Consider the following 14,918-nt stretch of genomic DNA (forward strand, 5'->3'; position numbering starts at 1 on the left):
GGCAGAGCATGAGGGCTGCATCATGGAAGCAGCTCAGAGCCGCTTGGGGGTGGGGAGGGGGCAGGGTAGAGGGAGCTGCTATTGGGGAGGAAGGGGTGTGAGTCATGAGACCACCCACCCATTCCCATCCTGTAGGTGAACACCTTCCAGGCCGTCCTGGTGTCTGATGGCTCCTATACATTCACGCTCTTCAATTATTATGAAATCAACTGGACCACTGGGACCGCGAGTGGTGGCGACCCCCTGACAGGTCTTGGGGGAGTGATGGCACAGGTCGGTGATTCTTGTGGGGTTATCCTCCTGCGTGTTTCTGAAGCACTCTGCTCTCTGCTTGTGCTCTCAGCATCTTGGGATGGGGGTGGGGGGGGGTGGATCCTGCCTTGAACTGGAGACGTGTGTCTGTTCTTGCACGTGGCGTGAGAGGCTGGTCTTGCCCATCTCTGACACTTTGATCTGGGTGTGGCATGAACTGGCAGGCCTTTGTCACCTGGAATGGTGACCCCAGGGACATCAGGAAAAGGGGGTCTCTTGATTTCAGGTGTGCTGGGTTCTGAAAATAAGATATTGGAGCTCTCCTGTGGCGCAGCAGGTTAAAGATCCAGTGTCGTCACTGCAATGGTTTGGGTTGCTGCTGTGGCACGGGTTCGATCCATGACTGGGGAATTTCCACACTCAGTGGTGCAGCCAAAAAAAAAAAAAGATATTGGATAAGTAAGATAAAGGGGTCGGTGTGTGCTCAGAAGTCTGGTCTTCCTTTTGTTCTCTAGGCAGGATTTAATGGTGGAAACCTCACCAATTTCTTCAGCCTTCCGGGGTCAAGAACCCCTGATATTGTGAATATCCAAGAGACCACAAACGTCAACGTTCCAGGCCGCTGGGCATTTAAAATTGACGGGAAGGAAATTGACCCAGCCAATGGCTGCACCTCCAGAGGTAAAGGCATTTCCTCCTCTCTGAGGCAAAGCAGGGTTTGTTTAGTTTAGATTGACAGGCAGGCTTTTAAGCCACGGGGGTGGATTCATTGCCATTGCCTTACTCTTTTGACATCTCTCGGCTGGGTAATGGAGATCAAGGTAATTTTAGCATGCACATTCATCACTCCAGGAGCTGAAACCCTGCGCTTGCCACACTGCAGTCTCTGAAGTTCTTGCCTGGGGTGTGAACACCTCTCCGCTGTTCAGAACAGCTCCAGAGTGGACAAGGCTCTTGAATGATGTCTCAGCCGGAGGGACAGAAGGGAGCCCTCCTGTTTAACATTATTTTTGTTGTTGTTGTTGTTGTTGCCATTTCATCCTTTAAATTTTCCTTCTCATCTTTGCTCCTGCCTTGCCATCTGCACTTTGTAGATCCACAGGAGTGGGCGAACTTGGAGCACTGCCAAGCCTCTATGAGAGTGAACCAGAACTTCCGAGCATGATTAGAAAGAAAGAAAAAAAAAAAGTGTCGTAGTCTTTAGGGTAGCTTCTCTTAAAATCCTCCAAGCACCAGCAAAACATGCAGGAATTTAGGGAGAATCAAAGCTGGCTTTCGGTCTGTATGAACAAGCTGTAGGTGAACCTTGGTGCGTTTCCTTTACACTGGCATCCAAAGTTTGGAGCCTTCTCTGAAATATCAAAACCTCTTTGGATGTGCAAAACAGCCCAGGACTCTCACAGGAACATCCTGGTTTGTAGAGTTCTGCTTCTTATGTGTCTGAAAGTATTCAGAATATGGGATTCGTGTTCATATATCTGCTTCTAGGAGTGGAGCCCATAGCAACTAGAATTAGTCAATCATCCATCCATCTGCCCATCCATCCACCCACCCACCTACTATCTCCTATCAGCCATCCAGCCATTGCATCTTTCCAAGTGAGGCACTAATCACTCTCTTAGGTGCCGAAGATGAGTGCACTCTGGACTCTGTGATTCTCTCATGGCAGAGAAGACAGCCACAGAAACAGTGATGATACACTATATGATGAAATATGATAGACGCAAGTGAAGGGTGCTGTGTAAGCACAGAAGATGCTCCTGGGGAAAATGGATTCAGATGCCTAAGAAAGTGATGGGTGGGGATGAGCATGTTTGGGGAGGCCTCTTGCCCTCCTCCCATTGAAAGCACAGCCTGGTGACCTGTGTGTCTTGACAGGCCTGAGGGCTTCTATTTGTGCCATATCCACCTGGTCTGAAGTGCCCACCCCCTTTGCCCGCATCCCCTGTGCTGTGGTCACGCTTATCAAACCTCTGCCTTTACTCCGAGGAAAGGTCATTTGTGATGATGACCTGCCTGGGCATCCCTGCCTCTGTGGACTCTGTAAAGTCCTCCATGTTCAGAATAGCAAATAAATGTTTTAGAGCCAAGCCAGTATTAAACTGGATAGAAAAGAATCTATCTCCAAAGCTCACCAGGATTTCAGAGACTGCTCCCTCCTCCCTCACAGAGTGTAGACACAGCTTCACCTAAGGTCTGCAAAAGATACCAACCAAACCAATACTCCATTATCGCTCTCTCTCCTTTACAGTCTGGGCTGGGGACCTACCCAGTGCCTCTCCCCTTTGTCCAAGCGTCACGGAGCTGACTGGCTGTGGCCGAGCTGCCTAAGTGCCGGGTGACAGCCTCTCTCCGAGTCCCAGGAATGAAAAGCTGTGATAATGGAAAGCATTGGCTTGCAGAGCTGCGGGGTTGGTCAGATGCCAGCCGGGTACAAAGTCCTCACTTTGACTTCATTCTTTTCCTCCTGAGTTATGGCTTTGGGTTTCACATACAAGACAAATTCAATATCCTCATCCAGACTGCTGTGCATTTTAAATGTGCTACTGGACATATATCAATCTAATGAGATTGGGATTTGGCCCGGATGATAGCTGGGGAAGTGCTGCATAGAGCTGGTTTATTATATCATCATTTCGCAAACAAAATTATCTCAGAGAGTCCACCTTTTGGTCCAAACCTCCTCTATTCAAAGGCATTTTCCTCTCATTTATTGGAAGCCTGAAAACACAGAGACTGGAAATTATACCAACTAGAGGCTGTTATAATATATGCAACCTGGGCTAATGCCAAAGAGTGTTGAGGTTCGAAGGGCCTATTTTCAGGGCTGACGCATATGACCTACTGGGTATGTGAAAAAAATCTATTATCTCATTCAGGGGCCCCGTCCTTAACAAGTCTGAAACATCACTGCCCCTTGAGATATAATTGTTCCTGTTGGACAGATATAGAAAGGAATGTCACCAAGGCAGCCGTGCCTTCTGCTTCGGTTAACCTTGTACCCTTGTGCCATTCATTAGGTATTCAGTTTTATAAAAACTTAAGACATCTTTTCAAACTACAGTTTCGAACTATAGCTGTTCCCTGTATGTGATATTGTTCGCACTTCTTAATGTTGGAGCTTTGATACTCTCCTTTTCAGACATTCTCCATTTACAAATGCTTCTACCTATCCACCTGTGCCAAATTTTTATGGTGTCACTGTTCCCAGAATGCGGGGATGGGAGAATAGCCTTGTCCACATTCTATAGGTTAGAACCGGGAGACCGATGGAAGTTAAGTTGGGAGTCTGGGAGGCCGATTGCAGAGTTGTGAGCGTCGCCCAGTTCTCTTGACTCTGACCCCCAAACCCAGGCCTTGATCACAGCCTCCAGCCTAGGGATGCTCCCATTTCAATTGAAGGTTAATATGAAGAACTGGCAGATTGCAAAGGTTTTGGTGGGGAAAATCTTTCATTTAGGGAAATGGTTGTAAAGACCGAATGCCTACCAAATACATAGTAGTATTTTTAAAATTAGCAGTCCCTTAAAACCACTCCTCTGGCCACCTCATTTTCCTCCTGACCTAGATTCTACAAGAAGCTCTGTCCAGTGGATAAAGAGAGGGGAGTGTGGGACCTGGGGGCCTAGAGTGAGAGAGAAGACAACTTGTAAGGGTGTAAGTTCTGCCTCAGCAGCATTTACCAGATTCATGTGCCCGGGAAGGTGCCATGCCAGAAGTCAGCTCTTTCCAGAATTTTCCCAGGGAACCTGGGATGTAAATTTGTGCATTGGTTTCCTATTCTTTTCTGGCACATACTGAGCACCCAATGACTGTTTGTTGGATGAGTGGAAGAGTGAAGGAAGGGGTGGGTGAACAGTGTTGCCAAGTTACCTGGGTGAGCTGGGCCTTTTTTCAGAACACGCTTCCTCTTACTGCCGAATGGAAGAGAATGACTTCCTTGTGTCCTGGCCTCTCCCAGGGATGAAAACAATGCGTCTTTCCTTGAATGACAGTGTGCTCACCAGCAGTGGAGTCAGTAATGCCAAATGCTTAGAGATTTCCCTGGGGGCCTAGCAGTTAAGCACTCGGTGTTGTCACTGCTGTGCCTCCGGTTTGATTCCTGGCCTGGGACCTTCAGCATGCCATGGGCACAGCTAAAAATAAAATAAAATAATTAAAAAAAAAAATAACGCCAAGGGCTTAGACTGTATTCAGACAGACCCGGCTTGGAATTCCTGGCTTCACCATTGAGTTGCTGAGTGATCTTGGAGGAATTACCCAGCTTCCTTTAAGCCTCAGTTTCCTCACTTGACAAGGGAGGGGAGTATGTCATACCTAATAGGGTTCTTTTGTGGATGAAATGGGCTAAGGCCAGCCAAGTCTTTAGCCTGATGCCCGGCACAGAGGGTAAGCGTTCAATAAACATTGCCTCTACTGTTTTGACTCCCCAGGGCAGTTCCTTCGGCGAGGAGAGGTGTTCTGGGATGACCTGAACTGCACCATCAAGTGCCGCTGTCTGGATTTCAACAATGAGATCTACTGCCAGGAGGCCCTCTGCAGCCCCTATGAGGTGTGCGAGCCCAAAGGCAAATTCTTCTACTGTAGCCCGGTGGAGACCAGCACGTGCGTGGTGTTTGGAGAGCCGCACTACCACACGTTTGATGGCTTCCTCTTCCACTTCCAAGGCTCCTGTGCCTACCTGTTGGCCCGACAGTGTTTGCAGACTTCCAGCCTCCCCTTCTTCAGCGTGGAGGCCAAGAACGAGCACCGGGGGGGCTCAGCTGTCTCCTGGGTAAAGGAGCTCTTGGTGGAGGTGAATGGCTACAAGATCCTCATCCCCAAAGGAAGCTACGGAAAAGTCAAGGTGAGCCCCCCTCCCTCCTTCACAGGGAGAAGGAGAAGCTGGAGATTCTGCAGCCTGGGAAAGACTTTCCCAGATCTACTGATTCTGCTGTTTGCTATTGGTACCAAAAGGATGCGAGGTTCTTCCTGCCTTGCAAATGTCTTGTAAAATTCTTTACTAGGCTAAATTTTGTTTGTGCAAGAGCCAACCTAAGCTTTCTCTTTGACATGTCTATCTGCTGTTTATCTCAAAGTACATTTAAGTTCTTAGTACACACACACACACACACACACACACACACACACACACCACACATCCGAGCTCAGAAGTACACACACACACACACACACACACACACACACACACCACACATCCGAGCTCAGAAGTAACTGGGAAGAGATCTAAATTCAGTTTCTCATGGACCTGGCATGCAGCAATGGTAGCCATATGGCCGTGCCCTGGAGACAGTGTAAACACAAAGTACAAACCCATAATTCAGTACAGTCTTTGATTAACAATCCTCACCCCCCCCCAACCCTCCGCCCCACATACACACACAGTTCCTGTTTGCCCAAGAGCTGAGGCTTCATTCTCAGAGGAACCTCCACATTGTTTAGAATGTCCACAGGCGCTGCTTGTCCAGGCCCCTGGAGGAGCTTGGACACTTCTTAATGAAGTCTTGGTGGAAAGTTCCCATGAAACCATGAAACCTTTGCCCAAACACCCCTTGAACCAAATCCACCCGCCTCCCCTCTGCCCCCTGCCCCCCTGCAACTCCTGCCTGGAATATGAGAGAACACAGGTCTCTGGTGGTCCGTTTAGCATATGCAAATGACTCCTGTCCCTGTCCACCTGGATTCCAGGCAGGGGCATCGACTAGAGGGAGAACAAAAAGCCACTAGCAATTACTCAATTTGCAGAGGCTCCAATTTTCATGATGTTAATGAAGACCTTGTGGCAACTGTGTATTTATTCAGGCAATAATAACCAAGACCGCAAGGGGTCGATTGCTGCAACCCCATGCAATCCTTAATCCCCAGCCCGGAGGTCATCACAGAGATTACAAACCAGAACTGGTGCCAATGCAGGGATCTCTTTCTTTCTTTCTTCTTCTTTTTTTTTAAAGAATACGTGTTTTGACTTTAATTGATGTAGCATGTCCAACAAAAAGGCAGGACCAAGGAACTAATTCCACTTTTTCTGGCTCTGCCCTTCCTAGGTCTGTGCAGCTTATCAGTGTCCTAATTAGAAAAGTGGGCTATTACTGTGGCTGAAATGCCAATTTGCTTGTTATTGGGTTAGTCTCCCTAGAGACAGCTCTGTAAATCAAATAAAAGGTAAGCGTCTTCTGGGTGCAGAAGTTTGGAGGTTTTCCCTTTTACATCTGTCTTGTGCTGTTGAGCACTACACTTGTCCTTGTAGATAGAAGCTAATATTTCAAGCTAGAAAAATGTTCGCAAGCTTTCCCCCACTTCCTGTGTTGTGGGGATGATGTGCATAATATCGGTTGTTGAATAAAAGAAAGCTTCATGCTTTATTCCTACTTCCCATTTTGATTAAAATTCTTTTTCCCTCACAGTCAGACTTTTTTTTTTTTTTTTAGAAGGAAAGGGGCACCGTCATTGCTTTCAGGCCCAGCAGTTCTGCTAATTTTGCGTGGCTCTTTTCCATCGTCCAAGCATAGGGCATGGATTCCTCAATTTTCTGTAGCGACAGGGAGATGTGGATGTGAATGTAAATGTTTCAGAAAGAAAAGGTTATGTGATTCCAACTGCAAGCTAACAATGGCTCCCTTTTCCTTTTGCCAAATGGCTTCCAAGTGTCTCTGAATACACCTGCTCTGCTGGGGAGGGCGGCTCGATGGATGGCAGGGCACCCACCCAGGGTGAAGTGGGGACAGGCAAGGAGGGGGTGGGAGGCAAGAAGGAGCCCGATTTGCCTGCGAGGCAGCCGACTTCCAGACATGCTGGGCCAGGCCTTGCAAACAGATCTTATGAACAGATCGCCTTTCTCCATATGCCGGGGTTAGGCACTCGGTTCTGAATATGCATTTTCCCCCTTTGAAATGTTCCCTAAGTAACAAAGTAAACAATTTAAGATGGTATATGCTAATAAGGGGCAAAGAAAGCCAGCTAAAATCCATATATAGTCAACGTCTCCTTCTAGCTAATACTTATCAGTTTCCACATTCCTTACCCGGTTAAACCTGAGTAGATCAGGGTGAGCCAGAGAAGAGCGCCAAGACCAAATTGCTTATGGTGACACAGAGCTCAGATGCTGGGGTCAGATCTGCTCAAGCCCCTGCCAGCTTCACTTCCTCCATCTGTAAGGTGGGGTGATTGTGTTTAGGAGGCGAGGCTCTTGAATGTAGTTTGGACCTGGCTACCTCTACTCAGCACTGGGCAGAGGCAGCAGGGAGCAGGGAGGGTCAGGACCTGTCATCCCCAAGTTCTGCAAGCCTTCATCTAAACCTCAGTGTCCTCATCTGCAAAAGGGGGAGATGATGAGGACCTTCTTTGGTTGTCACGAGGATAAAATCGGATGTCCACATGTGTGAGAGTACCAAGCCTGGCACCCAGTAGGCACTCAGTATATGCTCATTCCCACAAGGCCGTTGCCACTGACACCTCTTCTCATCCTCAGACCTGTGCTTCTCGGATGCTACTTCTCTCTCCTAACCTGGCCCCTGCCCGCTCCTGGGAGAGACACAGTCGAAGGGGGACCTGGCTGGGATATAGGGAGAAGGAAAGTGAATAGTGAACCCCATCAGTCATTGGCTACTCAGGAGTCGAGGACTAGGGCAGTAGGAAGGAAATAAGAAGTCATGCGCTGGGGGAGAGGCCCGGGAGCTCCCACTCCGAGCACAGTGGGGTACAAACACAGGACTCTGTAATGTGTGGTTTCAACTGAGACACATGTGAGAGGGAAGGGGTGAAATGGCCACTTAAGCCAAGGAAAAAAGGGGTCCCCTGGGCAACGCCAGTGGTCAGCATAGGGACACAGTTGATCTGAGTGGGACAAAATCAGATGCAGAGAAACCGGGGGAATGGTTGCAACATCCTGAGACAGTCTCCCCCAGGGCTTCTGCTCGAGATGCAATGACTGTCCTTTGTCAGCAGGAGCTGAGTGACAGGAGAGGTGAATACTCAGCAGTGGAGGTGTTTGGTCTTTACAGTTACACCACCTTGGAGAGGGTTTCACGTCCTACATCTCAGCGCAGAATGATGCATAATAATCACCCAACATGCCTACCAGCCATACTTCCCTAGAGCATGGCTTTTCTCCACCTTGTTGGCCAACCTACCACCTGGGAGATAAGTGACTCCAGGGTGTTTTTTCTATTTCTAACTCTTGTAGGACAGCTTACTTCTCACACCTGTTCTTTTGTCCTCTCTGCCTTAAGTCTTACTAATCTCTAAAGACAGAGAATTGCACATGGCATTGGCCATGGTGAGCGTTGGCGGGGGAGGGAGTTGGGGAGGGTGATGCTTGGACAGTCTGTTATCTAAATTCCTGGACAACCCTACAGAGAGTAGCAGCAAGACAGGTAAAAAGACCCTTGATCTTTCCATGTGATAGAGATCAGTACAGGTCTAGGGCAGCCCGAATGCACACTTATGTCCGCCCACCTATGACTGTTCTGGGACCAGCTGTTCCATCCCACCCACGAAAGTGATGTCTGTAGGTGCTGGGCAAATTCAGTGTGAAAAAGAAGGAAACTAACTCTTGAAGGCTTATCAAGCCACGTAAGTCAACTAGATGCTTGGGACTCACTCTTGATGCTTCTCCCCCCCCCCCCCCGCCTGTCAATCCCCTCTGCCAAAAGCACCTGGCCCTGCTGAGTGTCCCTGCCCTGCTGAGTGTCCCTCGTCCACGTCTGTATGCAGGTTAGACCCTCCTCCCTGTCGCCCCTGAACTCAAGCACCAGTTGCCAGATGGATTTCTCTGCTTCTAGTCACCACCTTCTTCAATAAGTCCTTCATGCTGGCCAGAAGAGACCTTCCCAAATGCTTAACACTTTTCGGAGCTCTTCCTATAGAAGGCAAATCCAAGGTGTTTTTGTTTGTATGGGGTTTTGTTTTAAAAACACGCTTCGGAAGCTCTCCAAGTCCTGTTCCCAGCACAGAAGCCAGAGTGGTGCTTTCAAAACGGAAGTCAGATCGTGTCGATCTTCTGCTCCAGACGCCCTCTTGGCTCTCGTTTCTCTCAGAGTCACGGCCAAAGTCTCCACTGTGGCTGACAAGGCCCTGCCTGTTCTGGTAGCTCTTATCTCTCTGACCTCACCATGGCCCTCTCCTTGCTCTCTGCTCCCACCACCCTGGCCCGTGCCTTCCCCGAGCACCTGGCCAGTCCCTCTGCGGGAGCCACTCTCACCCCAGTAACGGCATATCTCATCTCAAACGTCCCTTCCCACTGGGGTCATCCTCCACCATCCTGTCTTAAAATTAGAGACCCCTTCCCTAGCGCTTTTGCCCCATATTCCCTGCTTTATTTTTCTGTTTTTTTTTTTTTAATTTTATTTTCCCACTGTACAGCAAGGGGGTCAGGTTATCCTTAGATGTGTACACTGCAATTACAGTTTTTTCCCCCACCCTTTCTTCTGTTGCAACATGAGTATCTAGACATAGTTCTCAATGCTATTCAGCAGAATCTCCTTGACCCTGCTTTATTTTTCTGCAGATCACTTTTCTGACATTGTTACATATTTTATTTATTGCTTTGGTTAGTTGTGGTCTCCTCAGGGGAAACACAAATTCCATGAGACCAGCTTCCCCACCCCATGCTTCCTTGGGCCACTTCTGTTTATCTTTAAAGACCCAGGTCAGATACACTAGCCTCTAAAAAGCCAATATGACCCCCACTCCAGGCTGGACCAGAGCATCACCGCATCACCTATGAATGCATATTGAAAACCATACATTGTGAATGTCAACTTCTGTCCCTCTCCCTCAGTGGATCTAGAGCTCCTGAGAGGCAGGGACAGCTACTTTTTAGATCCTTTGCTCCTTAGCACCTAACATAGTGTGTGGTACCCAGTAGGTGTTCAAATTCGTTGGGTTAAATGGTGATGTGACACAGTGCTGGTGTCAGGAAGGGAGAGGCTGAAACACTCAAGAGATTAACACCGGGTCAGCCTCAAAGCCAGACTGTGGGGAAGAGTTTAGAGTCCACGTGCCAGCTGGGAGGAGGGGTCAGGGCAGCGAGGGATCATGGAAAGTATGTAACTTGAGCTGAGACTTTAAGAATGATTTCAAGGAGAAAAGAGGAAAAGCCAGGAAACTAGTCTTTCAAGAAAAGATGTGAAGTTGGCCGGAGAGCCAGCCAGGAAGGGCGGACAACCAACCATTTGGTCCCCAGAGGGGTCTAGAGTGGCACTGGCCATGCACGTTGGTCACAACCCGCCAGCCTGCTCTTGAGGGCTCCGGGGCCTCTGCCTTCTTGGGAGGCAAGCCCACCAGCACCTGAGCAGTTTGGGGGCCACTCTCTCTGGGGCGCTGAGCTGCTCTTCCTCCCCTTCCTGACCCGGGTTGGACCCACTGCCCAGGCCCCCTGCTTACCTGCCTTTTTACTGTTACTGTTGTTGGCAGGTTAATGACCTAGTGGCTTCTTTGCCCATCACCTTAGACTTGGGGGCAGTGAAAATCTACCAGAGTGGCATGTCTACTGCCGTGGAGACGGATTTTGGGCTCTTAGTGACATTTGACGGCCAGCACTACGCCTCCATCTCCATCCCAGGCTCCTATATCAACTCCACGTGCGGGCTCTGTGGCAACTACAACAAAAACCCGCTGGATGACTTCCTCCGCCCCGACGGCAGGCCGGCCATGTCGGTCCTGGATCTGGGAGAGAGCTGGCGGGTCTACCACGCTGACTGGAAATGTGACTCAGGCTGCGTGGACAACTGCACCCAGTGTGACCCTGCCACCGAAGCCCTCTACTTTGGCTCCGACTACTGCGGCTTCCTCAACAAGACCGATGGCCCCCTGGGGGAATGTGGCACTGTCGTGGACCCCACGGCCTTTGTGCACAGCTGTGTGTATGATCTGTGCAGCGTGAGGGACAACGGGACACTCCTGTGTCAAGCCATCCAGGCCTACGCCCTCGTGTGCCAGGCCCTGGGCATTCCCATCGGAGACTGGCGAATCCAGACAGGGTGTGGTAAGCTGGCATCCCGTCCACCACGCGGAAGGCCACTCTTGTGCAGGGGGGCAGGGAGAAGGGTTTCAGGGCTCCGCAAAGAGCTCCTTGTTAAGACAAACTTCCCCAAAGTTACATGCATGTAAGGTTGAAATATAGCACATTATAAAGAATCAACTATAGATGGATCTTGCCCTTTCTCGCCACCCAGTACTGTGGCCAGAAAACAAGAAGCCACTGATGGGCATATGTGGTCTGGAGACACGGACTGCATGACTAGAGGAAGGACCTTACCAGGGGTGGCTGGGCAGAGTTGAGTGGGGAGGTAGGGTTTTCTGAGCTGAAGGTGGCTGTCTCTGTGGCTGTTGGGGAAAGGCGGATGTGGGCCTGGTGGGGAATCCAGACCAGCCTCTGGGAAGAGAATACACCTCCCAGATGGAGCCCACAGCGTTTCTGTCCTCGGCTCTTTCTTCTCCACCTTCAGTGCCTTCAGGTTCTGTGACTCCTGCTCTGGAGCATTTCCAATGGTCAGAGAAGGGGCTGCAGACAGGGCAGACAGCCAACCCCAAAAAAGGCCTTCTTCTAAAATGCTGGGTGGTGAGAAGAAGCCCAGAGAGCGTGGGAAATCCACTGCTGTGGAATGACACTTTTGGATCAAGCGTTTGGAACCATTTAGCTATCTTGTTATGTTTTCCTTCTAGCCCACTTACATATCTCTTACTTTTCCTAGTTCTGTAAATGTTAAGAACAAGCAAACAAAAAACCAAGTCGCTTCTTGGAATTTTGTTCTTTCCTGGCCCATGGCTTTCTCCATATGAGGAAACAGAAAATTGTATTCTATGCATGTGAGGGTGCCATGGAGGTGAGAGATTTGAAAGTTTCTTTCAGTTTCAAGGCCAAAGGGCAATGTTTTTCCTATTAGTATAGGTGGGAATAATGGATGTCATCATGGACCAGAATCAATTCTTAGGTAATTAATCAGACTGCTAAGTGACATTATATTTTTTGTATTTATTTATTATTTACTTTATTATTTGCTGTGCGACTGACCAGCCTCTATCGTGCCTGGAGTCTCCAAATCCTTGTTCGAGCTGAGGTTGAATATAATTTCCCTTTGGTCTTTGTAAAATCCAAGAGCATCCAATTGCCTCATTTTTTGCCTATGATGGCAATTTTGTTTTCTAGTCGTACCACTTTCCTATCCTCCACATTCCCTCTCTCTGTCTCTCAGTTTAGCAGGATGATGTAGATGTAATTCAGAGAGCTAGTCTACCAGGCTCTTGAATCCCTGCCTGTTGGACTCAGGCAGACTTGAACCAGACTCAGATGTTCTTAAAATAAGAATTGAAGGTTTCTAAGGCAAGAAGGGCCTTCAGAAGGCTTCTAGTTCCAATCCTGTCTCCTGGAAGAACAGACAGTAGGTTCTTTTCAGAGAGCCAAGCTTCTTTCTTATTTTTAATATCCCAGAGAATACATTTTCAGTTCTTTGGTCACTTTTAGGTATTTTAAGTACCTCCCTATTTGAAAGTTCACCTTTTCAAATTCCTAATCTAAGATACATTTTTCATTTCCCCTGCAAGTTGGATTGGATTTATTTCCTCCTAAGGTTGGGCCATGCTCTTTATAATCAGACCAATTTATATGCTCATCAGCTGAAGATCTTAAACCACCATCTTGATGCTTGAAGATGACCAAAAACTAAACCCATACTGAATAATCAGCTGAGTATAGTTAGAATAGTGACCTGAAGTTTAATTTCAGTTGGGATGATCAAATGAGAGTCAAACTTCCCATTCCATCACGTGGCTCAGTAGTTAATACCAAAGCAGTTGAGCTCCTTGCTACAGACCCAACCTCAAGTCTCCCCTCCCACAATGAGTGGCCGCTCTCAGTGCTCCCTCTAGGAGCTCACTGGTCCAGGAGGAGAGCTCTTCCTCCCCACCCCATGCCTGGTGGATCTGGCAGGTTAGTCCCCAGGTCATTTACCTGTTGTCATGCTCTCTCCTCTCCCCCACGTCAGTGTCCACCGTGCAGTGCCCAAACTTCAGCCACTACTCCGTGTGCACCAGCAGCTGCCCAGACACATGCTCGGATCTGACGGCCTCCCAGAACTGCGCCGTGCCGTGCACAGAGGGCTGCGAGTGCAACGAAGGCTTTGTCCTCAGCACCAGCCAGTGCGTCCCGCTGCACAAGTGCGGCTGTGACTTTGACGGCCACTACTACGCCATGGGCGAGTTCTTCTGGGCCACGGCCAACTGCACGGTGCAGTGCCTGTGCGAGGAGGGCGGCGACGTGTACTGCTTCAACAAGACCTGCCGCGGTGGGGAGGTGTGCGCTGTGGAGGACGGCTACCAGGGCTGCTTCCCCAAGCGGGAGACGGTGTGTCTGCTCAGCCAGAACCAGGTGCTGCACACTTTCGATGGCGCCGCCTACGCCTTCCCGGCTGAGTTCTCCTACACGCTCCTCAAGACCTGCCCGGAGGGGCCGGAGTACTTGGAAATCGACATCAACAAGAAGAAGCCCGACGCAGGGCCTGCTTGGCTGCGGGGTGTCCGGATCTTGGTGGCCGATCAGGAGGTCAAGATAGGAGGCCTCGGGGCTGCGGAGGTCAAGGTAAGGTCAAGCCAGCCTGGAGCATTTTCCAAAGAATTCCACCAAGCCAAGGAGCCTTATTCTTCAGGTTTGCCTGGCCGCCTCTGACCGTGAGCGGATTCTAGGGAGGCAATGACTCTGGAATGGGAAGCATTTTCTGTCAGCACCAAATAAAAATCTATCAGGTGGAGACATGGAGTAAAGCTGGAATTTCTCGAATTAGATAAAATAGAACTAGCTCGACAAAATAGCAAATATTTATAGGATGCTTACAACATGCCAAGCACTATTCAAGCAGTATTGCATTCATCCTAGAAGGTAGATAATATCATTATTCTCCTTTCACAGATGAGAAAACTGAGACACAGAGGGGTTAAGTAACTTCCCCAAGGACACACAGCCATAAAGTGGGATTCAAGCCAGCTGGCTCCAAAGTCTGTACTCTTTACCCTGTGCTACACTGTATCTCCTATGGTGGATGGGAATCCATGTGGAGCAGCACAATGGGTGCCTGCCCTGGGTGGGGCCTCCCACCCCTCTGACCTGGTCTAAAATACCCATCATTAGGCATCCAGACTCATAGATCATTAGTTCTAGCAGGAATCTTGGGAACCATTGAGTGCAACTCCTCTTTTTCACCCGAGGATCCCAAAGGTCTAAGTGAGGGCTGCAACCGAATGGCCGAGAGGTGACAGAGCTGGGGTGATGGAGGGTGGGGGAGGGGCAGGTTCTCCCACCTCCCAGGACCACATGCATTGCATGATACCACATGATGTCTAATTTAGAAAACAAAAGTTAATAGAGTGAACGAAACATACCGCAAAGGGAAAGGGCTGTGTTTTCATTCCCATTGACACTCTGGCAGAAACGAATTCATTAACTAGTAAGAGATAAATGGATGGATAGCTAGATAATTAGATGTACACTGTGTGCCCCTAAAGGGCTGGGACACAGGAAAAGTAAGTTTGAAGGGAGAGGAAGGAGGCAGAAAGGTGGGGAAGAAGGAAAGCAGATGTAGAATATGTAGCAGGAAGCCACTGATCCAAGGTCAGGGGCAGCGGGAAGCCATACTCTGCAATGACTGTTGCTCACACTTCAGTTTGGTTTGGAG

The 14,918-nt window shown here is 49.1% G+C and overlaps 1 protein-coding gene across 8 annotated transcripts in view; it reads left to right on the top strand.

The window, feature by feature from the left end:
* Nucleotides 1-14,918, top strand: part of TECTA (tectorin alpha) — a 77,591-nt gene that overhangs the window by 13,403 nt on the left and 49,270 nt on the right. For all 8 annotated transcript variants that reach the window (XR_014814338.1, XR_014814337.1, XR_014814339.1 and 5 more), the window contains 5 exon segments: nt 136-273; nt 768-933; nt 4,686-5,098; nt 10,666-11,236; nt 13,236-13,828. Coding sequence is in view for 5 of the 8 variants with exons in the window: in NM_001419924.1 (NP_001406853.1) it covers nt 136-273; nt 768-933; nt 4,686-5,098; nt 10,666-11,236; nt 13,236-13,828 (1,881 nt within the window). In the remaining 3 variants the exon portion in view is untranslated.

The sequence above is a fragment of the Sus scrofa genome, chromosome 9, assembly GCF_054392235.1.
Source record: "Sus scrofa isolate SSC_HxYL_T2T_F1_AM1 chromosome 9, Sscrofa_HxYL_maternal_Yorkshire_Landrace_v2.0, whole genome shotgun sequence".
NCBI classification, from domain to species: Eukaryota; Metazoa; Chordata; class Mammalia; order Artiodactyla; family Suidae; genus Sus; species Sus scrofa.